The sequence below is a fragment of the Coregonus clupeaformis genome, unplaced genomic scaffold, assembly GCF_020615455.1.
Source record: "Coregonus clupeaformis isolate EN_2021a unplaced genomic scaffold, ASM2061545v1 scaf0032, whole genome shotgun sequence".
Lineage (NCBI taxonomy): Eukaryota > Metazoa > Chordata > Actinopteri > Salmoniformes > Salmonidae > Coregonus > Coregonus clupeaformis.
Genome location: NW_025533487.1, coordinates 632,501 through 656,134, shown reverse-complemented (window position 1 = coordinate 656,134; position 23,634 = coordinate 632,501). Strand labels below are relative to the sequence as shown.

General features: G+C 48.4%; 2 protein-coding genes across 2 annotated transcripts in view; both read left to right on the top strand.

The window, feature by feature from the left end:
* The first annotated feature begins 283 nt into the window (after nucleotides 1-283).
* Nucleotides 284-8,632, top strand: ccdc28a (coiled-coil domain containing 28A). The gene is made up of 6 exons (XM_041854530.2): nucleotides 284-402; nucleotides 903-1,124; nucleotides 1,229-1,395; nucleotides 2,891-3,045; nucleotides 8,047-8,069; nucleotides 8,376-8,632. The coding sequence occupies exons 2-6, from the start codon at nucleotides 970-972 to the stop codon at nucleotides 8,428-8,430; spliced, it is 555 nt and encodes a 184-aa protein (XP_041710464.1). The 5' UTR covers nucleotides 284-402; nucleotides 903-969; the 3' UTR covers nucleotides 8,431-8,632.
* Nucleotides 8,633-10,504: 1,872 nt separating this feature from the next.
* Nucleotides 10,505-23,634, top strand: part of LOC121544570 (epithelial cell-transforming sequence 2 oncogene-like) — a 25,957-nt gene continuing 12,827 nt past the window's right edge. The window contains exons 1-12 of the mRNA XM_041854529.2: nucleotides 10,505-11,106; nucleotides 11,970-12,082; nucleotides 16,133-16,295; nucleotides 16,424-16,685; nucleotides 19,954-20,206; nucleotides 20,363-20,477; nucleotides 20,623-20,788; nucleotides 20,873-21,001; nucleotides 21,721-21,813; nucleotides 22,006-22,224; nucleotides 22,961-23,058; nucleotides 23,148-23,369. Coding sequence (XP_041710463.1) covers nucleotides 10,912-11,106; nucleotides 11,970-12,082; nucleotides 16,133-16,295; nucleotides 16,424-16,685; nucleotides 19,954-20,206; nucleotides 20,363-20,477; nucleotides 20,623-20,788; nucleotides 20,873-21,001; nucleotides 21,721-21,813; nucleotides 22,006-22,224; nucleotides 22,961-23,058; nucleotides 23,148-23,369 — 2,028 coding nt within the window. The 5' untranslated portion in view covers nucleotides 10,505-10,911. The remainder of the gene's footprint in view (nucleotides 11,107-11,969; nucleotides 12,083-16,132; nucleotides 16,296-16,423; nucleotides 16,686-19,953; nucleotides 20,207-20,362; nucleotides 20,478-20,622; nucleotides 20,789-20,872; nucleotides 21,002-21,720; nucleotides 21,814-22,005; nucleotides 22,225-22,960; nucleotides 23,059-23,147; nucleotides 23,370-23,634) is intronic.

Below are 23,634 nucleotides of genomic sequence, written 5' to 3'. Positions count from 1 at the left end.
CACTTCGCAAAGGAGGCGTTACCTAAAAGAAATATGCAAATATATGCTACAACGCGCCAATACAATAGGTTGTCGCTAGCGGGTGCTTGGATTTGCCCACTTCCTTGCTTATTCTGCCCAATAGGCTTAATTTGCTCCCACTGTAAACGACACAGATGAACTATCTCGGGTTAGTTATAAATATCTTGGCTATTACCGGCTGGGCACACATCAATCCTAGACGATAGTGCAGATCTATCGCCCTCTATCGGCTGCATAGGCATAATCATTATGACTTCGTGGCTGTGGTAACTAGAGTACTAGTGACGACCGCAGTCAAGCTAACAACAACACAACAGGTTTAAAATATGTTCACATCGAATGAACTAGCTACAAATACCTTCAACAACGGAGAAAATTGAGGTCTGTAGCTAGCTAGCTATATGTTATACATTTGTGTAAGTTGTGTAGCTAAGCCAGCTAGCGTAGTGACGTTATATCTAGGCTGATTTGATCGCTAGCAATGCTAGCTGTTTAGCTTGCTGCTTTGCTCTCGATTTCAATAACTAGTTCAGCTATTGAAAAAACTCGAAATACGACGTTACTTAGCATTTTATTTGCACTTTTCACTGAAACTACAAAGAGCCTTCCGGGTTTAAACCTTCTCTGGTAGCCAGTTAGTTGGCACTGATAATATACTAGTTCGCGTTAACTAGTTGGTAAACGAGACGAGACTTGGATGGCCTCGCGATACTACTACTAACTATGTAGTTAGCTATGGCTTTGGTCGTATGGTTAACTAGCTGGACCCAACACTATCTGCCAAGCCGTGTTGTTGTCAGTAGCTGACAGTTGCAATGTAGCTAACTAGCTAAGGTTGGGCTACTAAACTTGTCACCGTTGTTGTTTGATTACTATACTAGATACTTTCTGCAGGAGTGTCCAGTGCAGTGACTAACTACTAACTAGTGAACTACATATTATGATGCCATGGAGGATAGGAAGCTGAAGAGAAAGATTTCCAGGCCTTCCACCAACCAGGCCCCTGCCCCACCAACCAGCACCCGGAAGAACACAGCCTCTGGACGTCATCTGGGCTTCAGCCACATGGGTACACATGCCAGCCAGAAGGGGAAGAGCCGCAGGTAAGAAACATAATCATCTTCATCATCTGGATGACTTGAAGATTAACTGCTTTGAGGTGAAGTTCTTAATTTGGTGTGTGTGTGTGTGTGTGTGTGTGTGTCAGGGGTGTGAAGGCCAGACAGCAGCAGGCTTCAGGCAGTAAGTCAGGCCAGGGCCAGCCGGACCCCATCCAACACTCCTTCCTGACAGACGTCTCCGATGTGCAGGAGATGGAGAAAGGACTGCTGAGCCTCCTCAATGACTTCCACAATGGAAAACTACAGGCCTTTGGTGAGCTGTGTGTAAAACTACAGGCCTTCGGTGAGACCAGGGTTCCAGTGGCTCTGCTGCTAAAAGAGCATATTACCTGTGTGTCTGTGTTAGTGTGTCTTTTAGTATGCAGGTGGAGTTTTACATAAACACTATCTATGACCTCTCTTTTATCCCCTCTCCTCCCTCTCCCTCCCTCCCTCCCTCCCTCCCTCCCTCCCCCCTCCCTCCCTCCCCCTCCCTCCCTCCCTCCCCCCTCCCTCCCCCCTCCCTCCCTCCCTCCCTCCCTCCCTCCCTCCCCCTCCCTCCCTCCCTCCCTCCCTCCCTCCCTCCCTCCCTCCCTCCCTCCCTCTTCCTCCCTCCCTCTTCCTCCCTCCCTCCCTCCCTCCCTCTTCCTCCCTCCCTCCCTCCCTCTTCCTCCCTCCCTCCCTCCCTCTTCCTCCCTCCCTCCCTCCCTCTTCCTCCCTCTTCTTCCCTCTCCCCCCTCTTCCTCCCTCTCCCCCCCTCTTTCTTCCTCCCTCTTCTCTTCTCCCCTCCCTCTTCTCTTCTCCCCTCCCTCTTCTCTTCTCCCCTCCCTCTTCCTTCCCTCCCTCTTCCTTCCCTCCCTTCCCTCCCTCTTCCTTCCCCCCCTCTTCCTTCCCCCCCTCTCTCTTTCCCTCTCTCTCTTTCCCTCTCTCTCCCTCACTCTTCCTTCCCCCCCTCTCTTCCCCCCTCTCTCTTTCCCTCTCTCTCTCCCCTCACTCTTCCTCTCCCCCTCTCTCTCTCTCCCCCTCTCTCCCTCCCTCCCACTCTCCCTCCTTTTTCCCCCTCTTTCCCTCCCTCTTCCCTCTCTCTCCCTCCCCTTTCTCTCTCTCCCTCCCCTTTCTCTCTCTCCCTCCCTCTACCCCCTCTCTCCCTCCCTCTACCCCCTCTCTCTCCCTCCCTCTACCCCCTCTCTCTCCCTCCCTCTACCCCCCTCTCTCTCCCTCCCTCTACCCCCTCTCTCTCCCTCCCTCTACCCCCTCTCTCTCCCTCCCTTTACCCCCCTCTTCCTCCCTCCCTCCCTTTACCCCCCTCTCCCTCCCTCCCTCTCCCCCCCTCTCTCTCCCTCCCTCTACCCCCCTCTCTCTCCCTCCCTCTCCCCCCCTCTCCCTCCCTCCCTCCCTCTACCCCCCTCTCCCTCCCTCCCTCCCTTTACCCCCCTCTCCCTCCCTCCCTCTACCCCATCTCTCTCCCTCCCTCTACCCCATCTCTCTCCCTCCCTCTACCCCATCTCTCTCCCTCCCTCTACCCCATCTCTCTCCCTCCCTCTACCCCATCTCCCCATCTCCCTCCCTCTACCCCCTCTCCCTCCCTCTACCCCCTCTATCTCCCTCTCTCTCTCTCCCCCTCTACCTCCTCTCTCTCTCTCCCCCTCTACCCCCTCTCTCTCTCCCTTCCTCTACCCCCTCTCTCTCTCCCCCCTTCACCCCTCACTCATCCCCCTCTCTCTCTCACACTTCCCCCTCTCTCTCCCCCTCTCCTCTCCCTCCTCTAGGTAATGAGTGTTCTATAGATCAGATGGAGCATGTGAGAGAGATGCAGGAGAAGTTGGCTCGGCTGCACTTTGACCTTTATGGGGAGGTGGATGAGATGCCTGACGACCAGCGGAAGACTGCCTGCGACTCCAACATGGACAAACTACTGCTCAACGTAAGATCTGGCAATAGTTTTTGTTAATATACAGTGTCTTGCAAAAGTATTCAGACCGCTTGGTGTTAGAAAGTGGGATTACAATGGATTTAATTGTCAATTTTTGTCAACAATCTACACAAAATACTCTGTCAAAGTGGAATATTTGTTTTATTTTTTTAAAGATAAAAAATTAAAAATAATATCTAAAATCCAGGAGTTCCATAACTATTCAGCCCCTTTGTTCAGGCAAGTCTACATTAGTTCAGGAGTAAAATGTGGCTTTCAAAAATCACACGATAAGTTACATGGAAATAATAGGGGTGGACATGATGTTTGAATGACTAACCCTTCCTCTGTCCCCCATACATACAACATCTGTAAGGTTTAATTTAATTTCAAGCACAGATTCATCTGGGCGGCAGGTAGCTTAGTGGGTAAGAGCGTTGTACCAGTAACTGAAAGGTTCTAATCCCCGAGCCGACTAGGTGAAAAATCTGTCGATGTGCCCTTAAGCAAGGAACTTAACCCATTTCGCTCCTGTAAGTCGCTCTGGATAAGAGCGTCTGCTAAATGCCAAAAAAAATTTAAAAAAAAGACCAGGGAGCTTTTCAAAAGCCTCATAAAGAAGGGCAGTGATTGGTAGATGGGTAACAATAACACGAGACATTGAATATCTCTTTAAGCATGGTCAAATGAATAATTATGCTGTGAATGATGTATTAAACCACCCAGACACAAAGATTCAGTCGTCCTTCTGAACTGAGCTGCAGGAGAGGAATGGAACTACTCAGGGATGTCACCACGAGGCCATTGGTGATTTTAAAACAGCTACAGAGTTCAATTGCTGTGATGGGAGAAAACTGAGGATGGATCAACAACATTGTAGTAGGGCGATATCGAATTAATGTTTTTGCGCGATGTTCCAAATGCCTGTATCGCAAGAATCAAAGTTGGTATTTTTTCCAGTTTTTATGCTGTGTCTGTTATGGTCTCATCTCCTTTGCTCCTTCTGTGCTGTGAAACCAAGCCCCTCCTACTGACACCAAGCCCCTCCTACTGAAACCAAGCCCCTCCTACTGAAACCAAGCCCCTCCTACTGACACCAAGCCCCTCCTACTGACACCAAGCCCCTCCTACTGACACCAAGCCCCTCCTACTGACACCAAGCCCCTCCTACTGAAACCAAGCCCCTCCCACTGACACCAAGCCCCTCCTACTGACACCAAGCCCCTCCTCCTGACACCAAGCCCCTCCTACTGACACCAAGCCCCTCCTCCTGACACCAAGCCCCTCCTCCTGACACCAAGCCCCTCCTCCTGACACCAAGCCCCTCCTACTGACACCAAGCCCCTCCTACTGACACCAAGCCCCTCCTTCTGTGCTGTGTTCACTGAGCTCCCTCTGCCTGACACCAAGCCCCTCCTCCTGACACCAAGCCCCTCCTACTGACACCAAGCCCCTCCTACTGACACCAAGCCCCTCCTACTGACACCAAGCCCCTCCTACTGACACCAAGCCCCTCCTACTGAAACCAAGCCCCTCCTACTGACACCAAGCCCCTCCTACTGACACCAAGCCCCTCCTACTGACACCAAGCCCCTCCTCCTGACACCAAGCCCCTCCTACTGACACCAAGCCCCTCCTACTGACACCAAGCCCCTCCTACTGAAACCAAGCCCCTCCTACTGACACCAAGCCCCTCCTACTGACACCAAGCCCCTCCTACTGAAACCAAGCCCCTCCTACTGACACCAAGCCCCTCCTCCTGACACCAAGCCCCTCCTCCTGACACCAAGCCCCTCCTCCTGACACCAAGCCCCTCCTCCTGACACCAAGCCCCTCCTCCTGACACCAAGCCCCTCCTCCTGACACCAAGCCCCTCCTCCTGACACCAAGCCCCTCCTCCTGACACCAAGCCCCTCCTGTGCTGTGTGCACTGTGCACCTTCCCACTCGCACACAGACACCAAGCCCCTCCCCTCCCGCTGCTCAACAACAAAAGACGAAATAACTTCTTCCTCTCTGACAACAAGCAGTTTAAACTCGCTATTTACATTTGAGGTTTGGTCCAACAGAACATAGATATAATTTGACTGTACTAGAGGAGAACTGAACCTTTCTAATGATACCCTTTTTATGTCTCAACTCCCAAAATGGAGAACGGAGCAGACCCTACTGAAACGAGAGGATCAATGAACATGATTGTGGAAAATGAATGTTCTGTTTGTCGCGCGCGGCATTGCGGTACCATATACCGCGTGTTACGGTCCCCAGGTAGAAACCAAAAATGGCGCTAAAACAGTCACTAATAACAACCAAAACGAAACAGGTGGGGTTTTAGGAGGGGCTCTGAAAGACACTCATGGAGGTGTCCACTGAAAGTTGACTAGCAACAACAACTGGAACCTAAAAGACAGCCACCATGAGCGCACACTAAATCTGCCCAAGAAGAGGCAAACAAACGAAAAAAATAAAAAACTGAAAAGACAGGAAGTAAACCAACAAGTGGAGCAAAATGAAAACAGGAAAGATCAGATGAAGGATTGTTTTTTTAAGAAACCAAATCGAGAGCGACAACTAAAGGTTGTTAAACTGGGCTAGCCGCTCTTAAAGTGGAACCAACAGCATTTTAGCAACATGAAATCTTACTAAAATCTGTTCATTTACACCCCCAGGAAGAATATGACAGTAAAAAAAAAAAACAGCCCCAGACCATTATTCCTCCTCCACCAAACTTTACAGTTGGCACCATGCATTGGGGCAGGTAGCGTTCTTCTGGCGTCCGCCAAACCCAGATTCGTCCGTCGGACTGCCAGATGGTGAAGCGTGATTCATCACTCCAGAGAACGCGTTTCCACTGCTCCAGAGTCCAATGGCGGCAAGCTTTACACCACTCCAGCCGACGCTTGGTATTGCGCCTGGTGATCTTAGGCTTGTGTGCGGCTGCTCGGCCATGGAAACCCATGTCATTAAGTTCCCGACAAACAGTTCTTGTGCTGACGTTGCTTCCAGAGGCAGTTTGGAACTCTGTAGTGAGTGTTGCAACTGAGGACAGATGTGTGCCCTACCATTTCGCGGCTGAGCCGTTGTTGCTCCTAGACCTTTCCACTTTACAATAACCGCACTTACAATTGACCGGGGCAGCTCTAGCAGGGCAGAAATTTGACTAAATGACTTGTTAGAAAGGTGGCATCCTATGACGTTTTCTTGTTGAAAGTCACTGAGCTCTTCAGTAAGGCCATTCTACTGTCGATGGTTGTCTATGGAGATTGCATGGCTGCTCGGTTTTATACACCTGTCAGCAACGGGTGTGGCTGAAATAGCCGAATCCACTAATTTGAAGGGGTGTCCACATACTTTTGTGTGTGTGTATATATATATATATATATATAGTGTAGCATGGGCAACGTTTCCCATCTTCTCAAAAGTATATCTGCTGTTGTGAATGTTAGACTCCACTCTGTGAGGCACATCAATCTACAGGTTGGTGAGATTGCAGACTCCTAAATTGATAGTGCAGTTTGTTTAGGTGATTTTACAGCTAACTAGCTACTTTTACATGCTGATATTGTCTTCAGTATTATTGTGTGTAGCCACGTTTGCTAGCCAGCCAGTCAGCCCATAGAGGGAGCGTTGCATTGAGAGAAGAGAGTGAATGTTCCTGAGTGGACAAGTTACAGTTTTGACTGAAATCTGCTTGAAAGTCTGTTAAGACTTGAAAACCGCAGTCTAGCCACGATTCCCAACATCTTGACAGAGCTTGAAGAATTTTTAAAATAATATTGTACAATCCAGGTGGGCGAAGCTCTTCTAGACTTCCCCAAGAAGACTCACAGCAGTAATCGATGCCAAAGGTGTTTCTAACATGTATTGACTCAAGGAGCTGAATACCTATGCAACATATATATTTAATTATATTTTTTATTAATCTTTTTTTAAATGTTAGAATTTTCTTTCACTTTTAATCCCACTTTGTAACACAATAAAATGTGAAGAAATCCAAGGAGTCTGAATACTTTTGCAAGACACTATATATTTTTTTAAGGAGTGGGGCAATTCCACTCATCATGTGGATTCTAACCCATGCTGCAGTCGTATATGTGTTCTGGAAGCAGTGGCTTAGACCACTAGACCACCTTAAAGGTAGACTCGGCTAAATTACGTTGCCATGAGCAGCACTGCAGATATTGATATGAGCGAGATGAAAGACTTCACTCACAGTCACACACTGTATCTGGTGGTTGGCTTCACTGTGTTCGCCGCGTGGTAGCCAGGGCACCAAAACAGCGGAGAAGTTGATCCTCTCTTAGTTGTTGCGGAAATTGACCCGCTTTGCTGTTTACCTTCTGCATCTATGTCATATCCCGTCTATCTTTAAGTGTTGTGTTGGATCTTAAATTCTGTTAATACTGTGCAAGTACTTGATAGCAATCTAGGCCCTAAAATCCCAACACACAGGGCTAGCCTCCCTCAGCATGTCAAACAGTGATTTCTCAGTTTTCAGAAGGCCAAAGCAGGGCTTAATATCCAGATCTAAGTCTTCTCATGTGAGAGCAAAGCCACACACACACCTCATGCTCTGTGAATGTATCTTGGCTCAATGTTAGCGCAATGGAATGAAACATCTCAATGTTAGCTCAATGGAATGAAACATCGCAGGGTTAGCTCAATGGAATGAAACATCTCAATGTTAGCTCAATGGAATGAAACATCTCAATGTTAGCTCAATGGAATGAAACATCTCAATGTTAGCTCAATGGAATGAAACATCTCAATGTTAGCTCAATGGAATGAAACATCTCAATGTTAGCTCAATGGAATGAAACATCTCAATGTTAGCTCAATGGAATGAAACATCTCAATGTTAGCTCAATGGAATGAAACATCTCAATGTTAGCTCAATGGAATGAAACATCTCAATGTTAGCTCAATGGAATGAAACATCTCAATGTTAGCTCAATGGAATGAAACATCTCAATGTTAGCTCAATGGAATGAAACATCTCTGTCCTTCTCTACAGCTAGAGGAACTGAGTTCATCAATGTATCCTTTTAAAATACTTGTGTGGACTATGTGTGTGTGTGTGTGTGTGTGTGTGTGTGTGTGTGAGGGGGTGTGTGTCTTTGAGCTGTTGACTTTGACCTGATTAATTCTAGCTCACAGTTTACAGATAAACTTAAGAAATGCAGACTTAATATAATAAAACAATTGCAGATATTACAGGACTTCACGTACTGTAGTTACATAATAGAGGACATTTCTTTGTTCTGTTCTCTGTGTGGGGGTGTGAGCTCAGAGCAGAGTGAGTGGGGTGTGTTTCAGCTGTTCTCCTTGACTCCTCTCCACAAGTCAGAAGCTGAATCTGGCAGACAGCCAGGAGATACCCAGGACAGCCAGCATCTGAGTCGGTCTGCAGTCAACGGTCTCAGCTCTGATCTGAGTCAGTCTGCAGTCAACGGTCTCAGCTCTGATCTGAGTCGGTCTGCAGTCAACGGTCTCAGCTCTGATCTGAGTCGGTCAACGGTCTCTACCATCCCCTCCTCTCCTTCCTCCCCTCCCCTCTACCATCCCCTCCCCTCTCTCCTCTACCATCTTCTCCTCTACCATCCCCTCTCCCCTCCCCTCTACCATCCCCTCCCCTCTCTCCTCTACCATCTTCTCCTCTACCATCCCCTCCTCTCTCTCCTCTACCATCCCCTCTACCATCCCCTCTCCCCTCCCCTCTACCATCCCCTTCTCTCTCCCCTCTACCATCTTCTCCTCTACCATCCCCTCTACCATCCCCTCTACCATCCCCTCTACCATCCCCTCTACCATCCCCTCCTCTCTCTCCTCTACCATCCCCTCCTCTCTCTCCTCTACCATCCCCTCTACCATCCCCTCTACCATCCCCTCTCCCCTCCCCTCTACCATCCCCTCCTCTCTCCCCTCTACCATCCCCTTCTCTCTCCCCTCTACCATCCCCTCTCCCCTCCCCTCTACCATCCCCTCCTCTCTCCCTCTCCTCTCCCCTCTACCATCCCCTCCTCTCCCCTCTCCCCTCCCCTCTACCATCCCCTCTCCTCTACCATCTTCTCCTCTACCATCTTCTCCTCTACCATCCCCTCTCCCCTCCCCTCTACCATCCCCTCCCCTCTCTCCTCTACCATCCCCTCCCCTCTCTCCTCTACCATCCCCTCTACCATCCCCTCTACCATCTCCTCTACCATCCCCTCTCCCCTCCCCTCTACCATCCCCTCCCCTCTCTCCTCTACCATCTTCTCCTCTACCATCCCCTCTCCCTCCCCCTCTACCATCCCCTCCTCTCTCTCCTCTACCATCCCCTCTCCTCTCCCCTCCCCTCTACCATCCCCTCCTCTCTCTCCTCTACCATCCCCTCTACCATCCCCTCTCCCCTCCCCTCTACCATCCCCTTCTCTCTCCCCTCTACCATCCCCTCCTCTCCCCTCTACCATCCCCTCTACCATCCCCTCTCCCCTCTACCATCCCCTCCTCTCCCCTCTCCCCTCCCCTCTACCATCTTCTCCTCTCCCATTCCCTCTACCATCTCCTCCTCTCCCCTCTCCCCTCCCCTCTCCCATCTTCTCCTCTCCTTGGGGCTAAGGGTTTATGGGATTGAGCCTAATCACCATCCTCCACTCATCTGCTCAAACACACTGCATTTGTATTGAACTGAGTTGCACATATTTGCGAGTTTGTTTGACTTTGGAAACTCACTGCACATGTGCACACGAGTGTTTGGCCAAATGTTGTTGCCTTTTTCCGCCTTACTTTTACTGTTGCCTTGGTTTGAACCAGTGTTCCATTGAGATATATATTTCACCTTCTACACATATCTTTGTCTTATATGCAGGTGGAATGCAATAATCATATTTGAAGCTGCTTGATTGTCAACCTTTTAATTTGAGTAATCCTGTACATTACAGATGGGGGGGATTGTTACTTAATGGGGGGGGCTTGTTATGATTTATTTTTCTCAGTTTTAGGAAAGTCAATAAAGAGGAAATTCTAATGACTGAATCACGTGTTTGTGCTTTCCTCATATGGATGGATGGTAATGATGGATGTTTTCACCTGGTGATATTATTTGTGGATGGAGGATGGTGGTGGTGATGTATGTTTTCACCTGGTGATATTCTTTGTGGAAGCAGCAACACATCTTAATAATGTCGAAGACTTGAATTTCGCTTCAGTGACAATAATGTCCACTTACTTTTGCCGCGCCCACAAGTGATGTGTTTCAGCAAAGGATTGTTTGTGTAGTAGTTTATCAGTGAAAGATCAGATCATGTGCAGTTCACAGGCCGATCCTGTTGACCAAGCAGCCTGTGTAAGCCTAGCCTACTCGGTAACCAAAGCCGCGCACTGTACGAACCCCGACACGCCATGGGCGAATCTGATTTGTATTCCCTTGGTTCCTCGTGTCCATTCTGGTCACGTCTTCAAAACCTATTGGATGAGAAGGTCGGAGGGGACGGACCGCTAACGTGTGTGTGTGATGGAATGCTGCCCGCGCCTTGTGCTGTTGCTCCTGTTATTCCGTCTCTAAGGAGACGGGACAGATTGTTGGGTAGGAGAGTAGGTTAATAAATTGCACTTTATATTCATACTTGTGCAGGTCTGTGGAATTATTTTTGGAAATTACATTGCATAGGATCTCCTTGACCGGCCAGTTTAAAACACAGGTAATTTATCACCGCTGTATCATTTGTTTTATCACAGTTTTAACTGGATTATTGACAGAAGAAGATTTTACCCGCACTTTGTTAAGACTTAATTTGAACCACACAAACAATCGCCTATAAAAGTCGCACGTAGTCTACCAACTTAAATGAAACAGAGCGTCTTCCGGTAGTATCCTCAACTGGGCCAAACCACACATAAAATGACGTCCGTGGATCTGACCGTTCGGTCCAGTCCAAGTCCTAACCCAGGTCCTCACCGCGTGAAACAGTGGCAACTGAGCGGGACAGACTACCAACCCCAGCCGGCCCTGACGCATCGCAGCTCGGTCACAGGGACAGCCGACAGCCGCTTCAGTGCCTGGACCCCCATCACAAACAAGACCTCCAACCACCAGGTCAGCCAAGTGAGAGAAGACAGTCAATCGTTTTCCTTTTCTTTATCCTTTTTGTTATGCTTTTTCACCACCTTGGCCTTCCCTACTAAAAAACATTTACATTTGAGTCATTTAGGAGATGCATTTTTGTACTTTTGCGTACTGGTCCGCTGTGGGAATCGAACCCACAACCCAGCGTTGCAAAGGCCATGCTCTACCAACTGAGCCACAAGGGAAAATCCCCATATAATTCGTGCATCTATTAATTCTAAGCTACTATATTTTTGCACCAAAAAAAACAACCATTCAGCGACCCTGCCATTGTGCCCTTGAGCAAGGCACTACAATTACTCTGGGGCCAGCTGACCCATTGCTTCCAGCCCCTCGGGCTGTGCTCGTGTCTCGGGGTAGGCTGTATCAAATCAAATTGTGTTTGTCACGTGTTTTAGCAGATGTTATTGCGGGTGTAGCGAAATGCTTGTGTGTGTCTCGGGGTAGGGTGTGTGTGTGTGTGTGTCTCGGGGTAGGGTGTGTGTGTGTGTGTGTGTGTGTCTCGGGGTAGGGTGTGTGTGTGTGTGTGTCTCGGGGTAGGGTGTGTGTGTGTGTGTGTGTCTCGGGGTAGGGTGCGTGTGTGTGTGTGTGTGTGTGTGTGTCTCGGGGTAGGGTGCGTGTGTGTGTGTGTGTCTCGGGGTAGGGTGCGTGTGTGTGTGTGTGTGTGTCTCGGGGTAGGGGTGTGTGTGTGTGTGTGTGTCTCGGGGTAGGGTGTGTGTGTGTGTGTGTGTGTGTCTCGGGGTAGGGTGGTGGGTGTTGGGTTATTAGCATAAAGACATATTTCCGTCCCCTGTAAGTTAATGCAGCCTACATCTTATTTTATGACCCGTCAGTTGTTTGAGGAGCGGACGACCCTGGTGCTTCACTGGTTTGACCTTTGGACTGACCGCCAGAGAAAAGTCTTCCTCCAGGCGCTGCTGTCTCAATGCTCCAACTCCCAGCTCAAGTAAGCACTTCTGACAGACAGGACTGTTATTATTGTTTACCTGGATCCCCATTAACTTTTGCAGAAGCAGCAGCTACTCTTGCTGGGGTCCACGAAAAAAACAAAACATGACAAGTATCAAAACACTGATACTGTTAGACAAGGACAGTCACACAAATGTAAAATACAATGATATAAAACTACAAAAATAATGTGTGTGTGTGTCTCTGGTCTTGTCCCATCTCTCTGTCAACCCTCAACCAGGAAAGACTGGCATGCATGTTGTTAGTTCTGTATGTGCTTTGTTTTGAGCCAGCTGCAGCTTAGCTAGGTCTTTGCTGCACCTGACCACATTACCAGACAGTAATCAAGACGGGACAAGACCAGAGCCTGAACAACTAGTACAGTTGATGTTTGTCTTAAAGAACGCAGATCATCTTTTTATAACAGACATACCCCTCTCCCCATCTTCACAACTTTCTCAATATGACTTGACCATGATAATTGACCATCCAATGTTATACCTAGGAGTTTAGCTTCCTCAACTTGCTCAATGGTCACACGCCCTCTTTATGCACAATTCCAGTTGAGGTCTTAGGGAATGTTTTACACCGAAGACGGTGCTTTTAGTTTTAGTTGTATTTAAAGACCAGTTTATTATTGATCACCCATTCTGATACTGACTGTAACTTCTTATTTAGAACATGTAGAGTGTGGAATCATCCGCATACATAGTCATTCTAGCTTTGTGTAAGACCAGTTGCAAATCATTTGTAAAAATAGAGAAGTGTAACAGCCCAATGCAACTGCCCAGAGGGACACCGCACTGTACATATCTGATGTTAGAGAAGCATCCATTGAAGAACACTCTCTGAGTTCTATTGGATAAATAACTCTCCAACCATGTGATGGCAGGTGATGTAAAGCCATAGCAAGTGAGTTTCTTCAATAACAATTTATGATCAATAACATCAAAGGCTGCACTGAAATATAACACTACAGCTCCAACTATCATCTTATTATCCATTTATTTTAACCAATCATCTGTCATCTGAGCCAGTGCAGTACAAGTTGAGTGCCCTTGTCTATATGCATGCTGAAAGTCAGTAGTTAACTTGCTCTCTGAAAAATAGCGTTGTATGTGGTCAAACAACAATTCTCTCCATTAGTTTAATAAGAACACGCAGCAAACTGATTGGGCAGCTGTTAGAGCCAGGAAAGGGTGCTTTACTATTTTTAGGCAGTGGAATTACTTTAGCTTCCTTCCACGCCTGTGGACACACACACTCCTTTAGGCTTTGGTTAAAGATAGAGCAAATAGGGGTGGCAATACAGTCTGCTACCATTCTCAATGGTTTCCCATCAAGGTTGTCTATACCTTGATGGATAACAATAGTTTTTCCACCTCTCCCACACTAACTTGACCAAATTGAAAACAGCAATCCTTCTTTCATTATTAAATCTTTTATACAAAAATATGATGGTTCAAATCAAATTTTTATTTGTGACATGCGCCGAATACAACAGATGTAGACCTTAACGTGAAATGCTTACTTACGAGCCCTTAACCAACAATGCAGAGTTAAAAAAAAGTAAGAAACATTTGCTAAATAAATTAAAGAAAAAATAGTAACACAATAAAATAACAGTAACGAGGCTATATACAAGGGGTACCAGTTCCGAGTCAATGTGCGGGGGCACCGGTTAGTCGACGTAATTGAGTTAATATGTACATGTAGGTAGAGTTAAAGTGACTATGCATAGAAAATAAACAGAGAGTAGCAGCGTAAAATAGTGTGTAGCCATTTGATTAGATGTTCAGGAGTCTTATGGCTTGGGAGTCTTATGGCTTTGGGGTAGAAGCTGTTAAGAAGATAGCCCTAGTCCATATTATGGCAAGAACAGCTCAAATAAGCAAAGAGAAACGACAGTCCGTCATTACTTTAAGACATGAAGGTAAGTCAACAAGGAACATTTCAAGAACTTTGAAAGTTTCTTCAAGTGCAGTCGCAAAAACCATCATGCATCAGGAATGGAAGACACAGAGTTACCTCTGCTGCAGAGGATACGTTCATTAGAGTTACCAGCCTCAGAAATTGCAGCCCAAATAAATGCTTCACAGAGTTCAAGTAACAGACACATCTCAACATCAACTGTTCAGATGGGACTGTGTGAATCAGGCCTTCATGGTCGAATTGCTGCAAAGAAACCACTACTAAAGGACACCAATAAGAGGAAAAGACCTGCCTGTGCCAAGAAACACGAGCAATGGACATTAGACCGGTGGACATTTGATTTTTGGTACCAACTGCCGTGTCTTTGTGAGATGCGGTGTGGGTGAACGGATTATCTCAGCATGTGTAGTTCCCATCATAAAGTATGGATGAGGAGGTGTGATGGTGTGGGGGTGCTTTGCTGGTGACACTGTCTGTGATTCATTTAGAATTCAAGGCACACTTAACCAGCATGGCTACCACAGCATTCTGCAGCGATACGCCATCCCTTCTGGTTTGGGCTTGGTGGGACTATCATTTGTTTTTCAACAGGACAATGACCCAACACTCCTCCAGGCTGTTTTAAGGGCTATTTGACCAAGAAGGAGAGTGATGGAGTGCTGCATCAGATGACCTGGCCTCCACAATCCCCCGACCTCAACCCAATTGAGATGGTTTGGGATGAGTCGGACCGCAGAGTGAAGGAAAAGCAGCCAACAAGTGCTCAGCATATGTGGGAACTCCTTCAAGACTGTTGGAAAAGCATTCCAGGTGAAGCTGGTTGAGAGAATGCCAAGAGTGTGCAAAGCTGTCATCAAGGCAAAGGGTGGCTACTTTGAAGAATCTCAAATATATCAAATATAATTTTTATTTGTTTAACACTTTTTTTGGTCACTACATGATTCCATATGTGTTATTTCATAGTTTTGAAGTCTTCACTATTATCCTACAATGTAGAAAATAGTTTTCAAAAAGAAAGAAAATCCCTTGAATGAGTAGGTGTGTCCAAACGTTTGACTGGTACTGCACATGCAGGTAGGGGTAAAGTGACTATGCATAAATAATAAACAGAGAGTAGCAGCTGTGTGGTTTTGTGTGTGTGTGTGTGTGTGTGTGTGTGTGTGTGTTGGAGTATCAGTGAGTGTACACCGAGCCTGTGCAAGAGAGTCAGTGCAAAAAATTATAATAAATAAGGGGGTCAATGCAAATAGTCTGTGTAGCCATTTGATTAACTGTTCAGCAGTCTAATGGCTTGGCGGTAGAAACTGTTAAGGAGCCTTTTGGTCCCAGAGTTGGCGCTCTGCTACCGCTTCCCATGCGATGCGGTAGCAGAGAGAACAGTCTATGACTTGGGTGGCCGGAGTCTTTGACAATTGACACCGCCTGGTATGGAGGTCCTGGATGGCATGAAGCTCGGCCCCATTGATGTACTGGGCCGTATGCACTATCCTCTGTAGCGCCTTGCTGTCGGATGCCGAGCAGTTGCCATACCAAGCGGTGATGCAACCAGTCAGGATGCTCTTGATGGTGCAGTCTGAAACTTTGCATACATACTGCTTCCATCTAGTGGCCAAAATGTAAATTGCGCCTACACTGCAATATTATATTGTGGCCTTGCTCTTGCATTTCAAAGATGATGGAACAAAAAATAAATAGAAAATGCATGTTTTTTTGTTTGTATTATCTTTTACCAGATCTAATGTGTTATATTCTCCTACATTCATTTCACATTTCCACAAACTTCAAAGTGTTTCCTTTCAAATGGTATCAACAATATGCATATCCTGGCTTCAGGTCCTGAGCTACAGGCAGTTAGATTTGTCATTTTAGGCAAGAATTTGAAAAAAAAAGGGTCCGATCCTTATTAAGGAAGAATGATATAGGGATTTGAATAGGAAATATGTAGTGCTCAGCAGTAGTGAAAAGTCCCAATTTATCACTCATTGCTACTTAAATGACTACATAAATCACTACTGGTTTTACTACACGTCAATAGCAATCAAGTAGTACAACCAGTAGGTTTACTGTGTAGTAATGATGTGTAGTAATTCAGTGGGCACTGACTCTGTGACCCTAGGTCCTGCAGGGATTGGCTGAAGCAGATCGTGCCGGTGACGAGCATGGACTTCACCTCCGTGTTGCCACGGTTCCTGTCTCTCTATGTGATGTCATTCCTGACCCCTCGTGACCTCTGCTCTGCTGCACAGGTCAGCTGGCACTGGAGGGTCCTGGCCGAACAGGTGAGGGGTCAGGGGTCAGACTCTCCCCCTCTCTCTCTCTCTCCCCCTCTCTCTCTCTATTCCTCTTTCTCCTTTTAGTACTGTGTGTGAGGTTAACCTATGCCCCCCCCACACCTCGCTCTCCGTAGGACTGTCTTTGGTCGGTGAGGTGTGTGCGACGGGGCTGGTTCCTGCCCTATAATCCAGGGGACAGAGAGTATGGTGGGTGGAAGAGCCACTATGTGTCCTGTGTGTCCACTCTGGACTGGCTGACCCCCAGAGAGGCAGCACAAACGTACGGCACCCTCAACATGCCCTGCTCAGGAGAGAGGAAGGAGGAGGAGGAGGAGGAGAGACGCAAGGAGAGGAGGATCAGACAAACCATCAGGGAGAGAGTGGAGGAGCAGAAGAGTGAGTGAGAGGAGGAGAGGATCGGCTGTGTGGTCCAGTGTGGCCCAGTTGGTAGAGCATGATGCCAGGATAGTGGGTTCGTTTTCCCGGGGTTTGCACACATCAAATCACATTTTATTTGTCACATGTGCTGAATACAACAGGTGTAAATGCCTTACAAGCCCTTAACCAACAATGTAGTTTTAAGATAATATTGTTAAGAAAACATTTACTAAATAAATAAATAAATAAAATTAATATGTAACACAATAAAATAACAATAACGAGGCTATATACAGGGGGTACCGGTGCCGAGTCAATGTGCGGGGGTACAGGTTAGTCAAGGTAATTTGTACATGTAGGTAGGGGTAAAGTAACTATGCATAGATAATAAACAGCGAGTAGCAGCAGTGTAAAAACAAAGGGAGGTGGGCGGCATTTGATTCAATGCAAATAGTCTGGGTGGCCATTTGATTAATTGTTCAGCAGTCTTATGGCTTGGGGGTAGAAGCTCTTAAGGAGCTTTTTGGACCTAGAGTTGGCGTTTCGGTACCTCTTGCCGTGAGGTAGCAGAGAGAACAGTCTATGACTTGGGTGACTGGAGTCTTTGACAATTTTTTGGGCCTTCCTCTGACACCGCCTGGTATAGAGGTCCTGGATGGCAGGAAGCTTGGCCCCAGTGATGTACTGGGCTGTACGCACTACCCTCTGTAACGCCTTACGGTCGGATGCCGAGCAGTTGCCATACCAGGCGCTGATGCAATTGGTCAGGATGCTCTCGATGGTGCAGCTGTAGGATCTGGGGACCCATGCCAAATCTTTTCAGTCTCCTGAGGGGGAAAAGGCGTTGTCGTGCCCTCTTCACAACATTCTTGGTGGGTTTGGACCATGTTAGTTTGTTGGTGATGTGGACACCAAGGAACTTGAAACACTCGACCTGTTCCACTACAGCCCTGTCGATGTGAATGGGGGCGTGTACAGCCCTCCTTTTCCTGTAGTCCACGATCATCTCCTTTGTCTTGCTCACATTGAAGGAGAGGTTGTTGTCCTGGCACCACACTGCCAGGTCTCTGACCTCCTCCCAATAGGCTGTCTCATCGTTGTCTGTGATCAGGCCTACCACCGTTGTGTCGTCAGCAAACTTAATGATGGTGTTGGAGTCGTGCTTGGCCACGCAGTCGTGGGTGAACAGGGAGTACAGGAGGGGACTAAGCACGCACCCCTGAGGGGCCCCAGTGTTGAGGATCAGGGTGGCAGATGTGTTTTTGCCTACCCTTACCACCTGGGGGCGGCCCGTCAGGAAGTCCAGGATCCAGTTGCAGAGGGAGGTGTTTAGTCTCAGGGTCCTTAGCTTAGTGATGAGCTTTGTGGGCACTATGGTGTTGAACGCTGAGCTGTAGTCAATGAACAGCATTCTCACATAAATGTTCCTTTTGTCCAGGTAGGAAAGGGCAGTGTGTAGTGCGATTGAGATTGCGTCATCTGTGGATCTGTTGGGGCGGTATGCGAATTGGAGTGGGTCTAGGGTTTCCGGGATGATGGTGTTGATGTGAGCCATGACCAGCCTTTTAAAGCACTTCATGGCTACCGACGTGAGTGCCACGGGGCGGTAGTCATTTAGGCAGGTTACCTTCGCTTTCTTGGGCACAGGGACTATGGTGGTCTGCTTGAAACATGTAGGTATTACAGACTCGGCAGGGAGAGGTTGAAAATGTCGGTGAAGACACCAGGTGGTCCGCGCATGCTCTGAGTACACGTCCTGGTAATCCGTCTGGCCCCGCGGCCTTGTGAATGTTGACCTGTTTAAAGGTCATGCTCACATCGGCTACGGAGAGCGTGATCACACAGTTGTCCGGAACAGCTGGTGCTCTCGTGCATGCTTCAGTGTTGCTTGCCTCGAAGCGAGCATAAAAGGCATTTAGTCCATCTGGTAGGCTTGTGTCACTGGGCAGCTCGAGGCTGGGTTTCCCTTTGTAGTCCGTAATAGTTTGCAAGTCCTGCCACATCCGACGAGCGTCAGAGCCAGTTTAGTAGGATTCAAGCTACCTGTTTGACGGTTCGTCTGAGGGCATAGCAGGGTTTCTTATAAGCGTCCGGATTAGTGTCCCACTCCTTGAAAGTGGCAGCTCTAGCCTTTAGCTCGGTGCGGATGTTGCCTGTAATCAATCCATGGCTTCTGGTTGGGATATGTATGTACAGTCACTGTGGGGACGACATTGAGCCAGTGACTGAGGTGGTATACTCCTCAATGCCATTGGATGAATCCCGGAACATATTCCAGTCTGTGCTAGCAAAACACTCATGTAGCGTAGCATCCGCGTCATCTGACCACTTCCGTATTGAGTGAGTCACTGGTACTTCCTGCTTTAGTTTTTGCTTGTAAGCAGGAATCAGGAGGATAGAATTATGGTCTGATTTTCCAAATGGAGGGCGAAAGAGCGCTGTACGTGTCTCTCTGTATGGAGTAAAGGTGGTCTAGAGTTTTTTTTCCTCTGGTTGCACATGTGACATGCTGGTAGAAATTAGGTAAAACGGATTTAAGTTTGCCTACATTAAAGTCCCTGGCCATTAGGAGCGCCGCTTTTGGATGAGCATTTTCTTGTTTGCGTATGGCCTTATACAGCTCGTTGAGTGCGGTCTTAGTGCCAGCGTCGGTTTGTGGTGGTAAATAGACAGCTACGGAAAATATAGATAGTGTGATCTACAGTTTATCTTGAGGTACTCTACCTCAGGTGAGCAATACCTTGAGACCTCCTGAATATTAGACATTGCGCACCAGCTGTTATTGACAAATAGACACACACCACCCCTCGTCTTACCAGAAATAGCTGTTCTGTCTTGCCGATGCACGGAAAACCCAGCCAACTGTATATTATCCGTGTTGTCGTTTAGCCACAACTCGGTGAAACATAAGATAGTACACTTTTTAATGTCCCGTTGGTAGGATAGTCTCGAACGGAGCTCATCCAGTTTATTCTCCAGTGATTGCACGTTGGCTAATAGAACGGATGGTAGAGGTGGGTTACCCACTCGCCGACTAATTCTCACCAGGCACCCTGATCTCCGCCCCCTGTATCTCCGTCTTTTCTTCATGTGAATGACGGGGCTTTGGACCTTGTCTTGCAGCAACATTATATATTTCGCGTCCGACTCATTAAAGAAAATCACACATGATTGTGAGTCGCTTTGGATAAAAGTATCCCTATTACTGTGTTGGATCAGATATAGGGTTGGGGTCAGAGGTGACAGCCAGGGTGAATGATATTTCCTATCTCTCTGTTCTCTACAGGAGCATCCCTGAAGTCCAGACCAGCCTGGAGGAGCAGCATCAACAGAAGCAGACCAGGAGGAACAGTGGTCAGCCATACCCAGGGAGAGAGGCAGGTGCCTGGGCGAACGAGGAGCGTTCAGTGCTCTCCCTCCTGGTTGTCAGACAGGACGGGACGTCTCTGTTTATCCCCTGACCTCAGCCTTAACTTGACCCCGACTCTGACCCTGGAGAAGACCCAGCTCTCCAGCCATGTGAGGTCCCAGGCCATGGGGTGAGAGGCCTTGCCCCAATCATAGATATAGACCTCACCTGTGTGTGTGTGTGTTTGGTTCATGAACAGTGTGTGTAACGCGTTTGTGTGTGTGTGGGTGGGTGTTTGGTTCATGGCCAGTGTATATAATGTGTGTGTGATCATGTATGGTTTCAGGGACAGTGTGAACAGAGGAGGTTTGTCCACTTCCACCAGCAGCAGACCCAGACCCTCTCTCTCTCCATCACCACCTCTTCTGCTACTGTTGTCCAACAGGATACCTGCCTACGAGGTGAGACATTTGGAGCAGGGGGAGTACTGATATGGTCAAATATTTAGGTTATCAATTACTTACAGGTTTCAGGTCAATTCAATTTTTCATTCAGCATTGACGAGAATTGGAATGAGTGAATAACATCTCTTCTCTCCTCTCGTAGTTGGTCCTGTGTGGTGTGAGAGTAGGAGTGGTGGTGGTTCTATACGACCACAGAGGGACCCTCCAGGCTCTGTTATCCCAGGCAGAGAGGGCTCTGGGTGGGCAGCGAGCTCAGAGACTGGGGGTGCTGGCTCCTGGAGGTACGGAGGAGATCACTCTGCTGCAAGGTGAGGGTGGAACACTGGGTCAGGGTCATAGTTCACTGAAGGTCATAGTCACTGTTTGACCTTTGACGTCTCTTTGACCCCCAGGCTGCAAGGTGACAGAGAGGAGTGTGCTGACACCTGACTCCAGGGAATTCTGGGAGAAGCTATGTGGCTGGGTCGTTCCACCTGAAGAGGGAGGAGGGGTGGACGTCTTCTGTCCCCTCGCAGCATCTGGTGTGTAGATCAAGAGAGAGAATGGTTTATTTTCAATTACATGGTATCAGTAGCAGCTAACACAATACAAAATATATCCATCCACACAATAAAATCTACAAATGAATCACTCAGTCACTCGAGCACAGAGAAAAACTACAAACCGACGGCACTAACACACATTCCCATTCCTCTCTCGCTCTCTCTCTCGCTCTCTCCCTTTCCGCCTCTCTCTCTCTCTCTCCCTCTCCGCCTCTCTCTCCCTCTCCGCCTCTCTCTCCCTCCCCCTCTCTCTCCCTCTCCGCCTCTCTCTCTCTCCCTCTCCGCCTCTCTCTCCCTCCTCCTCTCTCTCTCGCTCTCTCTCTCCCTCTCTGCCTCTCTCTCCCCCTCTCTCTCCCTCTCCGCCTCTCTCTCTCTCCCTCTCCGCCTCTCTCTCCCTCTCCGCCTCTCTCTCCCTCCCCCTCTCTCTCCCTCTCCGCCTCTCTCTCTCTCCCTCTCCGCCTCTCTCTCCCTCCTCCTCTCTCGCTCGCTCTCTCTCGCTCTCTCTCTCCCTCTCTGCCTCTCTCTCCCCCTCTCTCTCCCTCTCCGCCTCTCTCTCCCTCCCTCTCCGCCTCTCTCTCCCTCCCTCTCCGCCTCTCTCTCCCTCTCCCTCTCCGCCTTTCTCTCCCTCCCCCCTCTCTCTCCCCCCCCTCCCCCTCTCCCTCCGCCTCTCTCTCCCTCCCCCTCCCTCTCTCTCTCAGCCAGAGGGGTGCTGCTGGTCCAGTCTCTGTCTACTCTGACAGGGTTGGAGGTCTCAGCTCCTACTGGGATGGCCACTGGAAGCTTCCAGAACAGTGAGTCAGGGAGGAAGGGAATCATTTCAATTGCGTTGATCAAACCCCAACCCTAGCAAGTTATTGTATATCAAGTTTGAACATCTATTGACCATATTTAACAAGGGGCCAATCCAAATGAAGTGAGACCACCACTCGCACTTTAAAGGCTCTCACCCTTCGTCTCTCTTTCTCTCTCCCCCCTCCCTCCAGTCCTGAGTGAGTGGTCGTGTAGCAACGGTGCCGGTGACAGGGCTGGGAGCGGGGTTAGGGGTGTGTGTGCGTCCCCTGGCCAGCACTATGTGTGTGAGGGTGTGTTACAGGGTTGGAGCTGGCAGACCCAGTGGCTAGAGGAGGCTCTAGGAGCCCTGAGGGACCATCTGGGGCCACAACTACCACAACTGAGTCTGGACACCAGGGGTCGAGTTCTGGGTACGAAACACACACACACGCACACACACACACACACACACACACACACACACACACACACACACACACACACACACACACACACACACCCGAGGTCAGTTTCAATGGGACTCTGGCCCTAGAGCAGCTGAGTGTGTATGTGTACACTGAGTGTACAAAACATTAGGAACACCTTCCTAATATTGAGTTGCAGCCCCTTTTGCCCTCAGAACAGCCTCAATTCGTTGGGGGCATGGACTCTACAAGGTGTCAAGTGTTCCACAGGGATGCTGGCCCTTGTTGACTCCAATGCTTCCCACAGTTGTGTCAAGTTGGCTGGATGTCCTTTGGGTGGTGAACCTTGATACACCTGGGAAACGGTTGAGCGTGAAAAACCCAACCTTGCCCATTCACCCTCTGAATGGCACACATACACAATCCAAGTCTCAATTCTCTCAAGGCTTAAAAATCCTTCTTTAACCTGCCTCCTCCCCTTGATCTACACTGATTTGAAGTGGATTTAACAGGTGACTATGATCTATAATGGATCATAGCTTTCACCTGGTCAGTCTATGTCATGGAAAATCGTGGAAAGAGCAGGTGTTCGTAATGTTTTGTAAACTCTGTTCCTAGGTCAGTTTCTATGGGAGGCGGTAGCACTAGAGCATCTGAGTGTCTCTAAACTCTGTTCCTAGGTCAGTTTCTATGGGAGGCGGTAGCACTAGAGCATCTGAGTGTCTCTAAACTCTGTTCCTAGGTCAGTTTCTATGGGAGGCGGTAGCACTAGAGGATCTGAGTGTCTCTAAGGAGGTGACTGTAGCTCTGACCGAGGGTCTCACGGCATTAGCAACGGAGGTGAGTTCTGCAACAAAACACTTCATTCCAAATGGCTTCTTTATTCATCTTTGACCTATCCTTCTCTCTCGCCCTCCTCCGTGCCTCAGACCAGACCTCTGGAGTTCCTCTCTCTCTTCCTGAGAAGATGGGGGGAGAAAAGGAAAGATCTAAACGGAGGAGGGGAGGAAGGAGATGAGAGAAGAGGAGGAGGAGGAGAGAGGACAGAAGGAGGAGGAGAGAGGAGAGAAGGAGGAGGAGAGAGGAGCTCTGTGTTTCTGACAGAGAGGGGTACACACAGACTCCACAGTCCTAACCCAGAGATACACCAGGTGTGTGTGTGCTCCTTAATGTTTGACTTTTAACTTCAGATCTGAAATTATACCCACCCACCCCTCTCTCTCTCTCTCTCTCTCTCTCTCTCTCTCTCTATCTCTCTCTCCCTCTCCCTCTCTCTCTCTCTCTTTCTCTCTCTCACACTCTCTCTCTGTCTCGCGATCTCTCTCTGTCTCGATCTCTCTGTCTCTCTCTCTCTGTCTGTCTGTCTGTCTGTCTGTCTGTCTGTCTGTCTGTCTGTCTGTCTCTCTCTCTCTCTCT

Excerpts from the sequence above, each read along its gene's own strand:
- ccdc28a (XM_041854530.2), top strand. The coding sequence starts at position 970 with ATGGAGGATAGGAAGCTGAAGAGAAAGATTTCCAGGCCTTCCACCAAC. Across the intron at positions 1,125-1,228 it reads CAGAAGGGGAAGAGCCGCAG|GGGTGTGAAGGCCAGACAGC; the intron begins GTAAGAAACATA and ends TGTGTGTGTCAG. Across the intron at positions 8,070-8,375 it reads GAGGAACTGAGTTCATCAAT|TCAGAAGCTGAATCTGGCAG; the intron begins GTATCCTTTTAA and ends CCTCTCCACAAG.